The following is a 16,061-nucleotide window of genomic DNA, read 5'->3' on the forward strand; positions in this document are numbered from 1 at the left end:
TAACAGCCCACATAGCATATAACACAGCCACATAGTTTATAACAGCCCACTTAGCATATAACACAGCTCATGTAGTATATAACAGCCCACGTAGTGTATAACACAGCCCACGTAGTGTATAACACAGCCCACATAGTGTATAGCACAGCCCATGTAGTATATAGCACAGCCCATGTAGTATATAGCACAGCCCACGTAGTATATAGCACAGCCCACGTAGTATATAGCACAGCCCACGTAGTATATAACACAGCCACATAGTATATTGCACAGCCACGTAGTATATTGCACAGCCCACGTAGTATATTGCACAGCCCACGTAATATATTGCACAGCCCACGTAATATATTGCACAGCCCACGTAGTATACTGCACAGCCCATGTAGAATATAGGAATGTGGGCATCATATCCCTGTTAAAAAAAAGAATTAAAATAAAAAATAGTTATATACTCACCTTCCATTGGCCCCCGGATCCAGGCGAAGCGTTTACCGATGCTCCTCGCGCGCTCTGGTCCTCGCGAGACCGCTACGTCATCATCTCGCGAGATCGCAATGCATGGAGCGGTCACCGGAGCGTCGCGAGGAGTGGGAAAGGCCTGTTTTGGATCCGAGGGGCTGATGGAGGGTGAGTATATAACTATTTTTTATTTTTTTTATTATTTTTAACATTAGATCTTTTTACTATTGATGCTGCATAGTAAAAAGTTGGTCATACAGGGTTAATAGCAGTGTTAACGGAGTGTGTTACACCGCGGCATAACGTGGTCCGTTAACGCTGCCATTAACCCTGTGTGAGCGCTGACTGGTGGGGAGTATGGAGCGGGCACTGACTGCGGGGAGTAAGGAGCGGCCATTTTGCCGCCGGACTGTGCCCGTCGCTGATTGGTCGTGGCTGTTTTGCCGTGACCAATCAGCAACTTGGGATTTCCATGACAGACAGAAAGAAAGACAGAAGGACAGACAGAAAGACGGAAGTGACCCTTAGACAATTATATAATAGATATTTGCCAGTCCCATGTCTTGAATGACAGCGCACAATTAGAAAGGGCACGCGTTGTCTAAGACCACTTCGTGCTCTCCACTTGTGATGTGAATTGATGCTGGAGTAGCACAGCTGCGCTCTCCAAGTGTCAATGCGGGTGTGCATAAAATGTGGCTGTGGGCATGTTCTTACACTAGGTCACTGCCTGTCTGCAGCTGCCACTCGATGCTCTAAAAGAATAGTAAGCAAACGGTTTCAGTGAGGAGGAGCAGGCCTTGTGTCTTGCGAAATCTGCTCACTTCAACACCCGTCCTCTTCACTGATGCCGGTCGAGTGGCTGCCAAAGACGGGCAAGAACCAGTCATCACTCATCAGATCAAGCATGAAGCCACATTGTGTGTGTCCACACTGAGACATGGAGAAAACAGCTGCACTCCTCCAGTGTCAGACTTGGAAACTAATTTTACGCAGTGCTCGCTCTTACCAAAGGAGCGCTGTCAATAATAACAAGGGATTGGTAGCGCAAAGGGTGCACCTTAGTGCCCTCCTTTGTAAATTAAACATAAAATAGGTAATTATTTTCCCCTAAACCTGTGTAAATGTAAGTGTAGTGTGTTAATATACTCACCGATTGCTGTCTTCTTCACTATCCAGCACCACGCTGCTCCTCTTGAAGGTGAAGGTGAGGCCACATTCTGTCTAGAAAGGCTATTAAACGACTGCTGATCGGCTTCATATAGCAAATCGGCGGTCATTTAACATCTTCACATTTTCCGTTTTCATTGTTTCCTCTCCTTCTTCCAAGAGCAATCATTTTTTTTATTTTTCCGTCAATAAAGAATATTTTTGTGGGACAAATTGTTCTTTTGAATGACACCATTTTTGGGGAAAAAAATCCAAGTGCAGTGAAATTCCAAAAAAAGTGCAAATCCACAATTGTCCCTTTGGTTTTTCTATTCGTCATGTTCACTATTTAGTAAAACTTACCTCCCAATATGATTCTCCTCGTCAGTACGAGTGCGCAGGTGCCAAACAAGTATTAGGTTTTTTGTATTTAATTAGTAAAAAACAAGTCAGAAATTTGCATTTAAAAAAAATCTGCTTTTGTCACCACTTTCTGAGACGGTGGTGGACCATGCAATTATTTTTTAGTTTATCCTTCATTCTCTATCTGCGATGTAGGATAACAACTTGTTTGGCACTTATATAAATATCTTTGTGTTTGTCTATGGGGGTGTTTTTAATTAGAAATAATAAAGGCTGCTTTATTTTTTGAGCCCTCAGCTGACATTTTTACTGATACCATTTTGGGGTAGATACAATGTTTTGATTGTCTCGTATTGCATTTTATTGCAATGTTTTAGTTACCAAAAAAACATAATTTTGGCATTTTGATTTTTTTTTCTCCTTATGCCGTTTACCAAGCAGATTAATTTATTTTATATTTTGAAAGATTGGACATATCTGATTGCAGCGATACCAAATATGTTTACTTTTTGAATTTTTGATGGGGCAAAATGGGGGTGATTTTAACTTTTGTGGGGTTTTTTTGTATATTTTAAAAACTTTTTTTTTTTTTAACTTTATTTAATAGTCCCCTTAGGAGACTTGAAGCTGTGATTCTCCTGTCACCTGTGCTATACATAGCAAGTCTTTAGCATCTCCTATGAATACCGACCACTAGGGTTGAGCGACTTTTACTTTTTTGGGGTCGAGTCGGGTTTTGCGAAACCCGACTTTGTCAAAAGTCGAGTCGAGTGAAATCGGCCAATTATCGCGAAAAGTCGGGGATCGACCGAAACATGAAACCAAATGCAAGTCAATGGGGAAGCATAGTCGGCAGTGAGTGGAGGCCAGGAAAACACCTACAGTGCCCATTTTAATGGCAAAAACATTCATTCTTGTTACTGAAGCTTGTCAATATTAATTTACTTTATAATAATAGTTAGGCATTGGAAATTGGGGGTCATTTGGCTAAAGTTGTGGGGGGTAGGGCTGGTTAAAGTTTTTAGTGGGCCCAGGAATTGTGGACTACGTCACGGCGGTGGAGCAGGGAGAGGTAAGTATTTCAACGTTGCAAGTGCTGTGATCCTGAGCAAGCAGGGGGGGCGCATTGGCACTGGCACAGGGCCCCTCACAGTACGGCGGTGTGTTTGCACGGCGGGGGCGCCTCCCACCGGCAGCGACACTTTTGCGTACTATGAGGGGCCCTGTGCCAGTGACGTCGCCAACGAGTATGCTGATGAAGGAACCTGCACTTTCACCTGCACCTTCCTCTTTGTCCCCGTGTAAGGTGGTATAGTATGCGGGAAGAGGAACCTGACTTTCAGCAGGGTCAGATTCTGGCTGTGTAGAGTGCAAGGGGAATGTAGTGGTCTGGGTCAATGTACCAGCGGATTCATCTAGCAGTGGCTGGGCAATGGGCAGGATGAGGAGGAAACACAGATCTAGGCCCAAATAATAAAGTGGGCTAAATGCAGTTCAAAATTGGTAACAGGACTAACCAGGCGGCATTGCTTTGTTCAGTGGAGGACAACTGTAATGAGAGGCTGACACAGTGAGTAGGGCCAAATAAGTAACTAGGCTAAATGCAGTTCTAAATTGGTAACAGTAGGAAACAGGCGGCACTGCTTTGTTCAGTGGAGGAGAACACCAAGCAGCGGCAGACACCGTTACTAGGCCCCAACCAAACTAGTAGGCCAACTGCAGTGTTACATTAACAACTACCTAATGAGAGCCTGAAGGTTGAAGCTCAAGAAAAACAAACCCAAGGAGGAAACCCAGGAGCGGCAGACACCGTTAGAAGGCCCCAACCAAAGTAGTAGGCCTGATGCAGTGTTATCTAAACAACTACTTAATGAGAGCCAGAAGGTTGAAGCTCAGATAAGGAAACCTGGAGGAGAACACCAAGGAGCGGCAGACACCGTTACTAGGCCCCAACCAAAGTAGTAGGGCAACTGCTGTCTTATATAAACAACTACTTAATGAGAGCCTGAAGGTTGAAGCTCAGACAAGGAAACCTGGAGGAGAACACCAAGGAGTGGCAGACACCGTTACTAGGCCCCAACCAAAGTAGTAGGGCATCTGAAGTGTTACATTAAAAACTACTTAATGAGAGCCTGAAGGTTGAAGCTCAGACAAGGAAACCTGGAGGAGAACACCAAGGAGGAGGAGAACACCAAGGAGCGGCAGACACCGTTACTAGGCCCCAACCAAAGTAGCAGGGCAACTGCTGTCTTATATAAACAACTACTTAATGAGAGCCTGAAGATTGAAGCTCAGACAAGGAAACCTGGAGGAGAACACCAAGGAGGAGGAGAACACCAAGGAGCGGCAGACACCGTTACTAGGCCCCAACCAAAATAGTAGGGCAACTGCTGTCTTATATAAACAACTACTTAATGAGAGCCTGAAGGTTGAAGCTCAGACAAGGAAACCTGGAGGAGAACACCAAGGAGGAGGAGAACACCAAGGAGCGGCAGACACCGTTACCAGGCCCCAACCAAAGTAGTAGGGCAACTGCTGTCTTATATAAAAAACTATTTAATGAGAGCCTGAAGGTTGAAACTCAGACAAGGAAACCTGGAGGAGAACACCAAGGAGCGGCAGACACCGTTACTAGGCCCCAACCAATGTAGTAGGGCAACTGCAGTGTTACATTAAAAACTACTTAATGAGAGCCTGAAGGTTGAAGCTCAGACAAGGAAACCTGGATGAGAACACCAAGGAGGAGGAGAACACCAAGGAGCGGCAGACACCGTTAGAAGGCCCCAACCAAAGTAGTAGGGCAACTGCAGTGTTACATTAAAAACTACTTAATGAGAGCCTGAAGGTTGAAGCTCAGACAAGGAAACCTGGAGGAGAACACCAAGGAGCGGCAGACACCGTTACTAGGCCCCAACCAAAGTAGTAGGGCAACTGCTGTCTTATATAAACAACTACTTAATGAGAGCCTGAAGGTTGAAGCTCAGACAAGGAAACCTGGAGGAGAACACCAAGGAGGAGGAGAACACCAAGGAGCGGCAGACACCGTTATTAGGCCCCAACCAAAGTAGTAGGGCAACTGCTGTCTTATATAAACAACTACTTAATGAGAGCCTGAAGGTTGAAGCTCAGACAAGGAAACATGGAGGCGAACACCAAGGAGGAGGAGAACACCAAGGAGCGGCAGACACCGTTACTAGGCCCCAACCAAAGTAGTAGGGCAACTGCTGTCTTATATAAACAACTACTTAATGAGAGCCTGAAGGTTGAAGCTCAGACAAGGAAACCTGGAGGAGAACACCAAGGAGCGGCAGACACCGTTACTAGGCCCCAACCAAAGTAGTAGGGCAACTGCAGTGTTACATTAAAAACTACTTAATGAGAGCCTGAAGGTTGAAGCTCAGACAAAGAAACCTGGAGGAGAACACCAAGGAGGAGGAGAACACCAAGGAGCGGCAGACACCATTACTAGACCCCGACCAAAGTAGTAGGGCAACTGCAGTGTTACATTAAAAACTACTTAATGAGAGCCTGAAGGTTGAAGCTCAGACAAGGAAACCTGGATGAGAACACCAAGGAGGAGGAGAACGCCAAGGAGCGGCAGACACCGTTACTAGGCCCCAACCAAAGTAGTAGGGCAACTGCAGTGTTACATTAAAAACTACTTAATGAGAGCCTGAAGGTTGAAGCTCAGACAAGGAAACCTGGAGGAGAACACCAAGGAGCGGCAGACACCGTTACTAGGCCCCAACCAAAGTAGTAGGGCAACTGCAGTGTTACATTAACAACTACTTAATGAGAGCCTGAAGGTTGAAGCTCAGCTTTTTCAGTGGAGGACAGCGTGATTGAGTGGCGCAGACAGACAAAGGTAGTATGTGTTAACTAAAAAAGTTGGCTCTATGCAGTTTTACATTGGTTACAGGGGTACACAGGCAACATTGGTGTGGTCAGCGAAGGACAATTGGAAGGAGGGACCGCAGACAGACTTCCTTGGCCTAAAATAATAAAATAGGCTATATGCAGCTTCCATTATGTGACAGGGGTACACAGGCAGCATTGGTGTGGTCAGCGGAGGACAATTGGAAGGAGGGACCACAGACAGACTTCCTAGGCCTAAAATAATAAAATAGGCTCTATGCAGCTTCCATTATGTGGCAGGGGTACACAGGCAGCATTGGTGTGGTCAGCGGAGGACAATTGGAAGGAGGGACCACAGACAGACTTCCTAGGCCTAAAATAATAAAATAGGCTCTATGCAGCTTCCATTATGTGGCAGGGGTACACAGGCAGCATTGGTGTGGTCAGCGGAGGACAATTGGAAGGAGGGACCGCAGACAGACCTCCTAGGCCTAAAAATATAAAATAGGCTATATGCAGCTTAAATTTGGCTACAGGGGTACACAGGCAGCATTGGTGTGGTCAGCGGAGGACAATTGGAAGGAGGGACCGCAAACAGACTTCCTAGGCCTAAATTATTAAAATAGTCTCTATGCAGCTTCCATTATGTGGCAGGGGTACACAGGCAGCATTGGTGTGGTCAGCGGAGGACAATTGGAAGGAGTGTCTGACACACTAAGTACTCCCAAAAAAAAAAAAAAGGGTGACATACTTACAGGGGTGTGCTCCTATGCTGACTTTCAGACATTGTAATTTGGCGCAAAGTATTTACTGGTGTAAATGTAGGACAGGGCCCCTGACTATTTTAACTAGCATCATACATGTCAACAAATTGTTATTGTCTGTGCCAGCCATTGAAGTATTTCAGCGCATAGACTAAACAGTGGTGGAGCAGCGAGAGATAATTTTGCAAGTGGTAGAGTACTGTTTGACCTGGGGGGGGACAGTCTCTCCTGGCCGGCGGTACAAGCCAAGGGCCCCTCATGTTACAACGGTGTGTCTGACGTTGGGTGCGCGCCACCACCGCCAGAGACACTTCATTGTACTATGAGGGACCCAGTGCCAGTGCCGTCGACCAAAAGTGGGCACACCCACCTCTTCAGACAAACGGCACTCTGTCGGGTGCTTGCGCCAAGTGGCGAGACCACGGCCCCGTGGGGGGAGTTGGGCCATTTAGGGAGGTGTAAACATGTCGTATGCTGGACAAACAGCAGCTGCAAATTAAGATATTGGAACAGTCAGTAACACCAGTCCCAAAGCAAGACCTTTTTACAGGAAAGCTAGGTGTCAGCCGGGAAAGGTGGGGCAAAATAATTTGAAATCCACGATTGGTTCATTTTAATGAAGGTTAGATCATCAACATTTTGAGTAGCCAGACGAGTCCTTTTTTGGTCAGTATTGAACCAGCAGCACTGAATACTCTTTCTGATAGCACACTAGCTGCTGGGCAAGCAAGCTCATGCAATGCATATTCGGCCAATTCAGGCCAGGTGTCTATTTTGGATGCCCAGTAATCAAAGGGGAATGACGGTTGAGGGAGAACATCGGTAATGGAGGAAAAATAGTTAGTAACCATACTGGACAAATGTTGTCTCCTGTCACTTTGAATTGATGCTGCTGTACCTGTCGTGTCTGCGGTCATTGCGAAATCACTCCACAACCTGGTCAGAAAACCCCTCTGTCCTACGCCACTTCTGATTTGTGCACCTCTAACACCTCTGCCCTGTTGCCCCCTGCAGCTCGTGTGAGAATCATCACCGGCGCTGTGTGCTGGGAATGCCTGAATCAAACAGTCTACAAGAGTAGCTTGTTTGGTTGCCAATATTGGTTCGAGGTTCTCATGTGGCATGATATTTTGCAATTTGCCTTTATAGCGAGGATCAAGGAGGCAGGCCAACCAGTAATCGTCATCAGTCATCATTTTTATAATGCGTGGGTCCCTTTTGAGGATACGCAAGGCATAATCCGCCATGTGGGCCAATGTTCCAGTTGTCAAGTCAGTGCATATGCTGGGTTGAGGCACACTTTCTGGCAAATCAACGTCACTTGTCTCCCTCAAAAACCCGGAACCCGGCCTTGCACCGCCAGCAGTTTCTATTGCCCCCTGAGAAGCTTCCTCATCCAAAAAATACTCATCCCCATCATCCTCCTCGTCCTCCTCCTCTTCGCCCGCCACCTCGTCCTGTAGACTTCCCTGAGCAGACAATGGCTGACTGTTATCAAGGCTTCCCTCGTCCTCGGCTGCAGACGCCTGCTCCTTTATGTGCGTCAGACTTTGCATCAGCAGACTCATTAGGGGGATGCTCATGCTTATTACGGCGTTGTCTGCACTAACCAGCCGTGTGCATTCCTCAAAACACTGAAGGACTTGACACAGGTCTTTTAGCTTCGACCACTGCACACCTGACAACTCCATGTCTGCCATCCAACTGCCTACCCGTGTATGTGTATCCTCCCACAAATACATAACAGCACGCCTCTGATTGCACAGTCTCTGAAGCATGTGCAGTGTGGAGTTCCACCTTGTTGCAACATCGATGATTAGGCGATGCTGGGGAAGTTGCAAAGACCGCTGATGGTTCTGCATACGGCTGCAGTGTACGGGCGAACGGCGGATGTGCGAGCAAAGTCTGTGCACTTTCAGGAGCATGTCGGGTAACCCCGGATAACTTTTCAGAAAGCACTGCACCACCAGGTTTAAGGTGTGAGCCAGGCAAGGAATGTGTTTCAGTTGTGAAAGGGCTATGGCAGCCATAAAGTTCCTTCCGTTATCACTCACTACCTTGCCTGCCTCAAGATGTACAGTGCCCAGCCATGACTGAGTTTCTTGCTGCAAGAACTCGGACAGAACTTCCGCGGTGTGTCTGTTGTCGCCCAAACACTTCATTGCCAATACAGCCTGCTGATGCTTGCCACTAGCTGTTCCATAATGGGACACCTCGTGTGCAACAGTGGCAGCTGCGGATGGAGTGGTCGTGCGACTGCGGTCTGTGGACGAGCTCTCGCTTCTGCTGGAGGACGAGGAGGAGGAGGGGGGACGAACGCCTACAGCCAACTGTTTCCTAGACCGTGGGCTAGAAAGAACTGTCCCAATATTGCTGTCCCCTGTGGACCCTGCATCCACCACATTAACCCAGTGTGCCGTGATGGAGACGTAACGCCCCTGGCCATGCCTACTGGTCCAAGCATCTGTTGTCAGGTGCACCTTTCTACTCACAGATTGCCTGAGCGCATGGACAATGCGGTCTTTTACATGCTGGTGGAGGGCTGGGATGGCTTTTCTCGAAAAAAAAGTGTCGACTGGGTAGCTCGTAGCGTGGTACAGCGTAGTCCATCAGGGCTTTGAAAGCTTCGCTTTCAACTAATCGGTAGGGCATCATCTCTAAAGAGATTAGTCTAGCAATGTGGGCGTTCAAACCCTGTGTACGCGGATGCGAGGATGAGTACTTCCTTTTCCTAACGAGAGTCTCATGTAGGGTGAGCTGGACTGGAGAGCTGCATAGGGTGGAACTAGCGGGGGTGCCGGTGGGCATGGGTGACTGAGAGAGGGTTGGTGATGGTATTCTTGCTGTTGCCCTACATACAGTTTTTCCTACCATGAACCTGGTGATTCCCTGACTGCTTTGGCCTTGCGACAAAACCGCCACATTACCTGCAGGTGGTGTGGTAAATGGTGGGCTTACAGTGAGGGCAGGGATGTCGCGTTGCTGACTAGCTTCATTGTGAGAGGGTGCTACAACGTTAAGGGACGTTTGGTAGTTTGTCCAGGCTTGCAAGTGCATGGTGGTTAAATGTCTACGCATGCAACTTGTATTTAGATTTTTAACATTCTGACCTCTGCTGAAGGTCCTTGAGCATTTCTTACAGATGACTTTGCACTGATCATTGGGATCTTGGTTAAAAAAATTCCAGACTGCACTCTTCCTACTATCAGATACCTTTTCAGTCATTGCACACTGAGCTACTTTAACCGGATGGCCACGCTGTCCTACAACTGGTTTTGGTTTTGCCACACATTTTTGGCCAGATACGGGCCTGCCAGATGGAACCTGTTGCGATGTTGATGCCTGCTGCGGCTCCTACTCCTCCGCTTCAGAGCTACTGCCGCCTGCACCCTGTTCCCCCAATGGCTGCCAATCGGGGTCAACAACTGGGTCATCTATGACCTCCTCTTCTATGTCCTGTGCACCTTCCTCTGGGTCACCGTGTAAGCCGGTGCTATAGCGTTCGTGACGGGGCTCCATAGTCTCATCGGGGTCAGATTCTGGATCAGTACACTGCGAGGGCAATGTTCTGATCTGAGTCAAAGGAACAGCATAATAATCTGGCTGTGACTGTGCATCTGTGCACTCCATGTCCGATTCATCTTGTAATGGGCATAGCCTGTTAACAATTTCCCTTTCTAACCCAGGCACGGTATGTGTAAAGAGCTCCATGGAGTAACCTGTTGTGTCGCCTGATGCATCCTTCACTGTTGTTCTGGGTGAAGGACACAAGGAAGCGACTTGTTCCTGACCGGGAGCATCCACTGACGACGCGCTGCTCTGACATTTGGCACTTTCCGAGGAGGAGGCGAAAGAGCTAGAGGCAGAGTCAGCAATGAAAGCCAAAACTTGTTCCTGCTGCTCCGACTTCAAAAGCGGTTTTCCTACTCCCAGAAAAGGGAGCCTTCGAGGCCTTGTGTAGCCAGACGATGACGCTGGCTCAACAACTCGAGACTTAGGGGCTATATTGCTTTTCCCACGACCACCTGATGCTCCACGACCACCACCACTACCATCATTACCAGCTGGCAATGAACGCCCACGGCCACGACCTCTTCCACCAGACTTCCTCATTCTTGGAAAAATGTAACCAAACTAACAACCGTTATGTGGTCCTGTAAAACCAGGTAGAAGGTGTACGTGAACTTGTTGTGAATTTAAATCTCCCTTTTTTATGTGTGGGAGAATGCAGGAAAAAATCAGGGCCACTGTATTACACTACACTGTTTGATTGGCAGAAAGAGGCTGGCAGATATGACACTAACAGGACTGACGCAGATGCACACACTGGCAATAGAAATGTCCCTCTTTATGTGTGGGAGAATGCAGGGAAAAATCAGGCCCACTGTATTACACTACACTGTGTGATTGGCAGAAAGAGGCTGGCAGATATGGCACTAACAGGAGTGACGCAGATGCACACACTGGCAATAGAAATGTCCCTCTTTATGTGTGGGAGAATGCAGGGAAAAATCAGGCCCACTGTATTACACTACACTGTGTGATTGGCAGAAAGAGGCTGGCAGATATGGCACTAACAGGACTGACGCAGATGCACACACTGGCAATAGAAATGTCCCTCTTTATGTGTGGGAAAATGCAGGGAAAAATCCAGGCCCACTGTATTACACTACACAGTTTGATTGGCAGAAAGAGGCTGGCAGATATGACACTAACAGGACTGACGCAGATGCACACACTGGCAATAGAAATGTCCCTCTTTATGTGTGGGAGAATGCAGGGAAAAATCTGTCCCACTGTATTACACAACACAGTTTGATTGGCAGAAAGAGGCTGGCAGATATGGCACTAACAGGACTGACGCAGATGCACACACTGGCAATAGAAATGTCCCTCTTTATGTGTGGGAGAATGCAGGGAAAAATCAGGCCCACTGTATTACACTACACAGTTTGATTGGCAGAAAGAGGCTGGCAGATATGACACTAACAGGACTGACGCAGATGCACACACTGGCAAAAGAAATGTCCCTCTTTTTTTGATATGGGAGACAAGGGATTTAATCAGGCCCACTATATCACAGTATAGTTCCTGTGGCACAAAATGACTGACAGATACCACAGACAGCACTGGCACAGATGCACAGATTTGGCAAGATTATTCTCCCTTTATTTAAAAAAATGTTTTTGGATATGGGAGACAAGTGATTTAATCAGGCCCACTGTTATACTCTAGGTTTTCTGTGGCAGAAAAAGAAAGACAGATGCCACACACAGGACTGGCACTGATGCAGATTTGCCAATCTTAATCTCCCACTTTTTTTTTTTTTCTGGGAGAATTGTGAAGAAATCAGGCCCACTGTTATACTGTAGGTTTTCTGTGGCAGAAAAAGAAAGACAGATGCCACACACAGGACTGGCACTGATGCAGATTTGCCAATCTTAATCTCCCGCTTGTTTTTTTTTTCTGGGAGAATTTTGAAGAAATCAGGCCCACTGTTATACAGTAGGTTTTCTGTGGCAGAAAAACAAAGACAGATGCCACACACAGGACTGGCACTGATGCAGATTTGCCAATCTTAATCTCCCACTTGTTTTATTTTTTCTGGGAGAATTGTGAAGAAATCAGGCCCACTGTTATACAGTAGGTTTTCTGTGGCAGAAAATGAAAGACAGATGCCACACACAGGACTGGCACTGATGCAGATTTGCCAGTCTTAATCTCCCACTTGTTTTATTTTTTATGGGAGAATTGTGAAGAAATCAGGCCCACTGTTGTACAGTAGGTTTTCTGTGGCAGAAAAACAAAGACAGATGCCACACACAGGACTGGCACTGATGCAGATTTGCCAATCTTAATCTCCCACTTGTTTTATTTTTTATGGGAGAATTGTGAAGAAATCAGGCCCACTGTTATACAGTAGGTTTTCTGTGGCAGAAAATGAAAGACAGATGCCACAGACAGGACTGGCACTGATGCAGATTTGCCAATTTTAATCTGCCCCTTTTTTTTTTTTCAGGGAGACTAGTGAAGAAATCAGGGCCACTGTATTAGAGTATATTTTCTGTGGCAGAAAGTGGCTTGAAGAGATATAACAAAAAAAACAAAAAAAAAAAAACGGACTATACTACAATTACTATCTCCCTACAGTAATCTCAGAAAAGTATGTCAGGCAGCAATAAAATGGACTGCTGCACACAAAAGTCAAAAGTGTGGACAAACAAACAAGATAGCTGTGCAGAAAGGAAGGAGCAACAGGATTTGTGCTTTGAAAAAAGCAGTTGGTTTGTACAGCGGCGTACACACAGCAACGCAGCTATCAGGGAGCCTTATAACCTACAGAGCTGTTGCACAGAAATCTAGTCTCCACTGTCCCTGCAAAGAAAAGGTGGTGTTGGACAGTGGAAATCGTTACAGCACAAGCGGTTTTGGGGTTAATTTACCCTGCCTAACGCTATCCCTGCTTCTGACGAAGCGGCAGCATCCTCTCCCTATGCTCAGATCAGCAGCAGTAAGATGGCGGTCGGCGTGCACGCCCCTTTATAGCCCCTGTGACGCCGCAGAAAGCAAGCCAATCACTGCAATGCCCTTCTCTAAGATGGTAGGGACCAGGACCTATGTCATCACGCTGCCCACACTCTGCGTGCACCTTCATTGGCTGAGAAATGGCGCTTTAAGCGTCATTGGAAACGCGACTTTGGCGCGAAGATCATGTACCGCATGGCCGATCCCACGCTCTGGATCAGATTGGGTTTCATGAAACCCGACTTTGCCAAAAGTCGGCGACTTTTGAAAATGACCGATCCATTTCGCTCAACCCTACCGACCACAAGTCAGTGTTCACAGGATTATCGTAATGACAGGCACGGTGGTCATCAGCAGACATTACAGAATAACATAACTCAACAGATACCAAAAAGGTGTGAGGTCCCTGCTCGCAAGCTTACAATCTATGAGGGGGGACATGAAAGATAAATGGTAAAAAGTGCTTATATTGTATGGTCCAGCCAGCAATATAATAAATAGAGGATTCACATAATATTGCATGAACTGGTCACCAGCCAGTATGTGTACAAGTACAGTCACAGAGGGCTACTAAAGGGAACCTGTCAGGTCTCTCGTGCCCCCAGAACTAACAGCAGTTGTGTCTGCATATATGAATACTCAAATACCCAGCCTAACAGTCCCTGTATTACATTACACACATAAAACAGATATTTAGAAAAAGTATTTCTAAAGTTCATGTATGATATGCAAATGAGGTTTTGACTAGTCGATGGGACATTAGTGTCCCCAGACTAGCAGTTGGCCCACTTAAGCATGTTATCAATCATATATAGATATATAGATAGATAGATAATCAGAAAAAGTGCTGCCAAATTTTCTTTAGATAGATAGATATATTTTTTTTATTTTGTTCCAGGCACTGCCCCTGCAACCCGCTGCCCTAGGCACTGGAACCGCCATGCGTAAGGGAAAATAAGGGCCTGTGAATGACACAGTATTACTAGTTGATGTGCTATATATAATGTGTTGCTTCCTATTCTTTCAGATCTATTCATACTTTGTATTAAATATCAATATGTTCCTTTTTCTTTTAGTATCCTTATTGCTATTATTGTCATATTCAATAATTTATTCATTTTTTCACAGGGGAAATTAAAGTACCATGAGCACATTACTAGGGGATTTGACAACATGCCCTCTGCTTTTATTGGAATGCTTAAAGGGGAGAACACTGGAAAAGCCATCATAACTGCCAAATAATTTAAGTTGCCTTGATTTCTACTGAAAGTCAAAATAAAAGAGCTGAGCTGTTAATCTGATGCTTTACTAATAATTTGAGCATCTGAAAAATAGTTTGGACAAAACTTATAGCAGTTCTTCATAGCAACCCAGATTACAGTTGTCCCTTTTCTATTACACTGAATAAAAATAAAAAATGATCTTGTTGTCTTTAGCTTTTTGTTCTTTAAAAGAGTTGTCCGCTGGTCAGATAACCCCTTCTGAATCCCTATGTTTCCCCCTTGTAAAATAACAAGACTTATACCCACCTCTGGTGCCGGTGCTGTTCCAGCGGTGTTGGCACTAGCTCTCCCCTAGATCGTGTGACATTATTATTATTATTATTTATTGTTACAGCGCCATTTATTCCATGGCACTTTACATGTAAGGAGGGGTATACATAATAAAAACAAGTACAATAATCTTATTCAATACAAGTCATAACTGGTACAGGAGGAGAGAGGACCCTGCCCGCGAAGGCTCACAATCTACAAGGGATGGGTGAGGATACAGTAGGTGAGGGTAGAGCTGGTCGTGCAGCGGTTTGGTCGATCGGTGGTTACTGCAGGTTGTAGGCTTGTCGGAAGAGGTGGGTCTTCAGGCTCTTTTTGAAGGTTTCGATGGTAGGCGAGAGTCTATTACACCAAGTGATCCCTATGGCTAATCAGAACTGGCTTAACTCTCCCTGCCTTCGAAGAAATCACAGACATCTGGAGGAAATAATTTCACGTGAGCCACGGGAGAGCCAATACTGTCACTACTGGAACAGCGCCAGCTACCGAGATGAGCAGAAGTGTTATTGTTTTAAGAGAAGGAAACATAAGGATTGAGAAGTGATTGTCCGAGTAGTGGACAACCTCTTCATGTGTTTTACATTATTTGTTTTTCATTCTTTACCTAATCAAAGACAGTCATTTCATAAATGATAATTTCTTAAATAAAGCACAGAAACATACAATAATAGTGTTGAGCATTCCGATACCGCAAGTATCGGTTATCGGCCGATACTTAGCGGTATCGGAATTCCGATACCGAGATCCGATACTTGCCGCGTATCGGATACCGGAATCGGAAGTTCCCAGGATTCAAACCGCACAAATTTTCACGAAATCAGCCAATGAGAATGATTCCAAGTGTGGGCACATCCTGTTCAGCATGGAGGGCATGAAACTACTGTCAAGGCTGTGATTGGCTGCTGAAATGATGTCATGATGCAGTTTAAAAGTCGCTGGTGCCATTTTTCGCTCACTCTGCTGTGAATTCAGTTAGTGACAGGACGCTGTTTGCTGACTGAGGGCCAGTTTAGAGATAGCGATTTGCTTCTTTGTGCTTTTCCAAGGCTAATTTAGCAACCGCTGTGTTAAAAAACACCAGAACACAGGCATGCTTACCTGTTCAAGGCCTCCAACAATTGCACTACCCAGGGTGCACCAGGCCCAAGTAAAGATAGCAAACAACACAGGTGCAAATAATACCGATGCAGCCAACCTACAATCAGGAATTGGCTGCTTGGAGCACCCGTGCAAAAAATAGTCTGTATGTGGCATGTTCACACAGGACTGCAAAGTATATGGTGAAAAGCCTATTAATGACGCCATAAATATAGCGGGCTAACCATGATGCATCCTGTGTGAACAGAGGCCACAGTGTACAGAGCCATCTAGGGCCCAGGCGCACCCTGGAAAA

The 16,061-nt window shown here is 46.0% G+C and overlaps 1 protein-coding gene across 2 annotated transcripts in view; it reads left to right on the plus strand.

Moving 5' to 3' along the window:
* The window catches only part of LOC143777595 (prostaglandin reductase 1-like), a 117,279-nt gene extending 102,804 nt beyond the window's left edge, over nt 1-14,475 (plus strand). For both annotated transcript variants that reach the window (XM_077267359.1, XM_077267443.1), the window contains one exon: nt 14,244-14,475. In XM_077267359.1, the coding sequence (XP_077123474.1) occupies nt 14,244-14,357 (114 nt within the window). In that variant the 3' untranslated portion in view covers nt 14,358-14,475. The remainder of the gene's footprint in view (nt 1-14,243) is intronic.
* Nucleotides 14,476-16,061: the final 1,586 nt, after the last annotated feature.

Source organism: Ranitomeya variabilis, chromosome 1, assembly GCF_051348905.1.
Source record: "Ranitomeya variabilis isolate aRanVar5 chromosome 1, aRanVar5.hap1, whole genome shotgun sequence".
NCBI classification, from domain to species: domain Eukaryota; kingdom Metazoa; phylum Chordata; class Amphibia; order Anura; family Dendrobatidae; genus Ranitomeya; species Ranitomeya variabilis.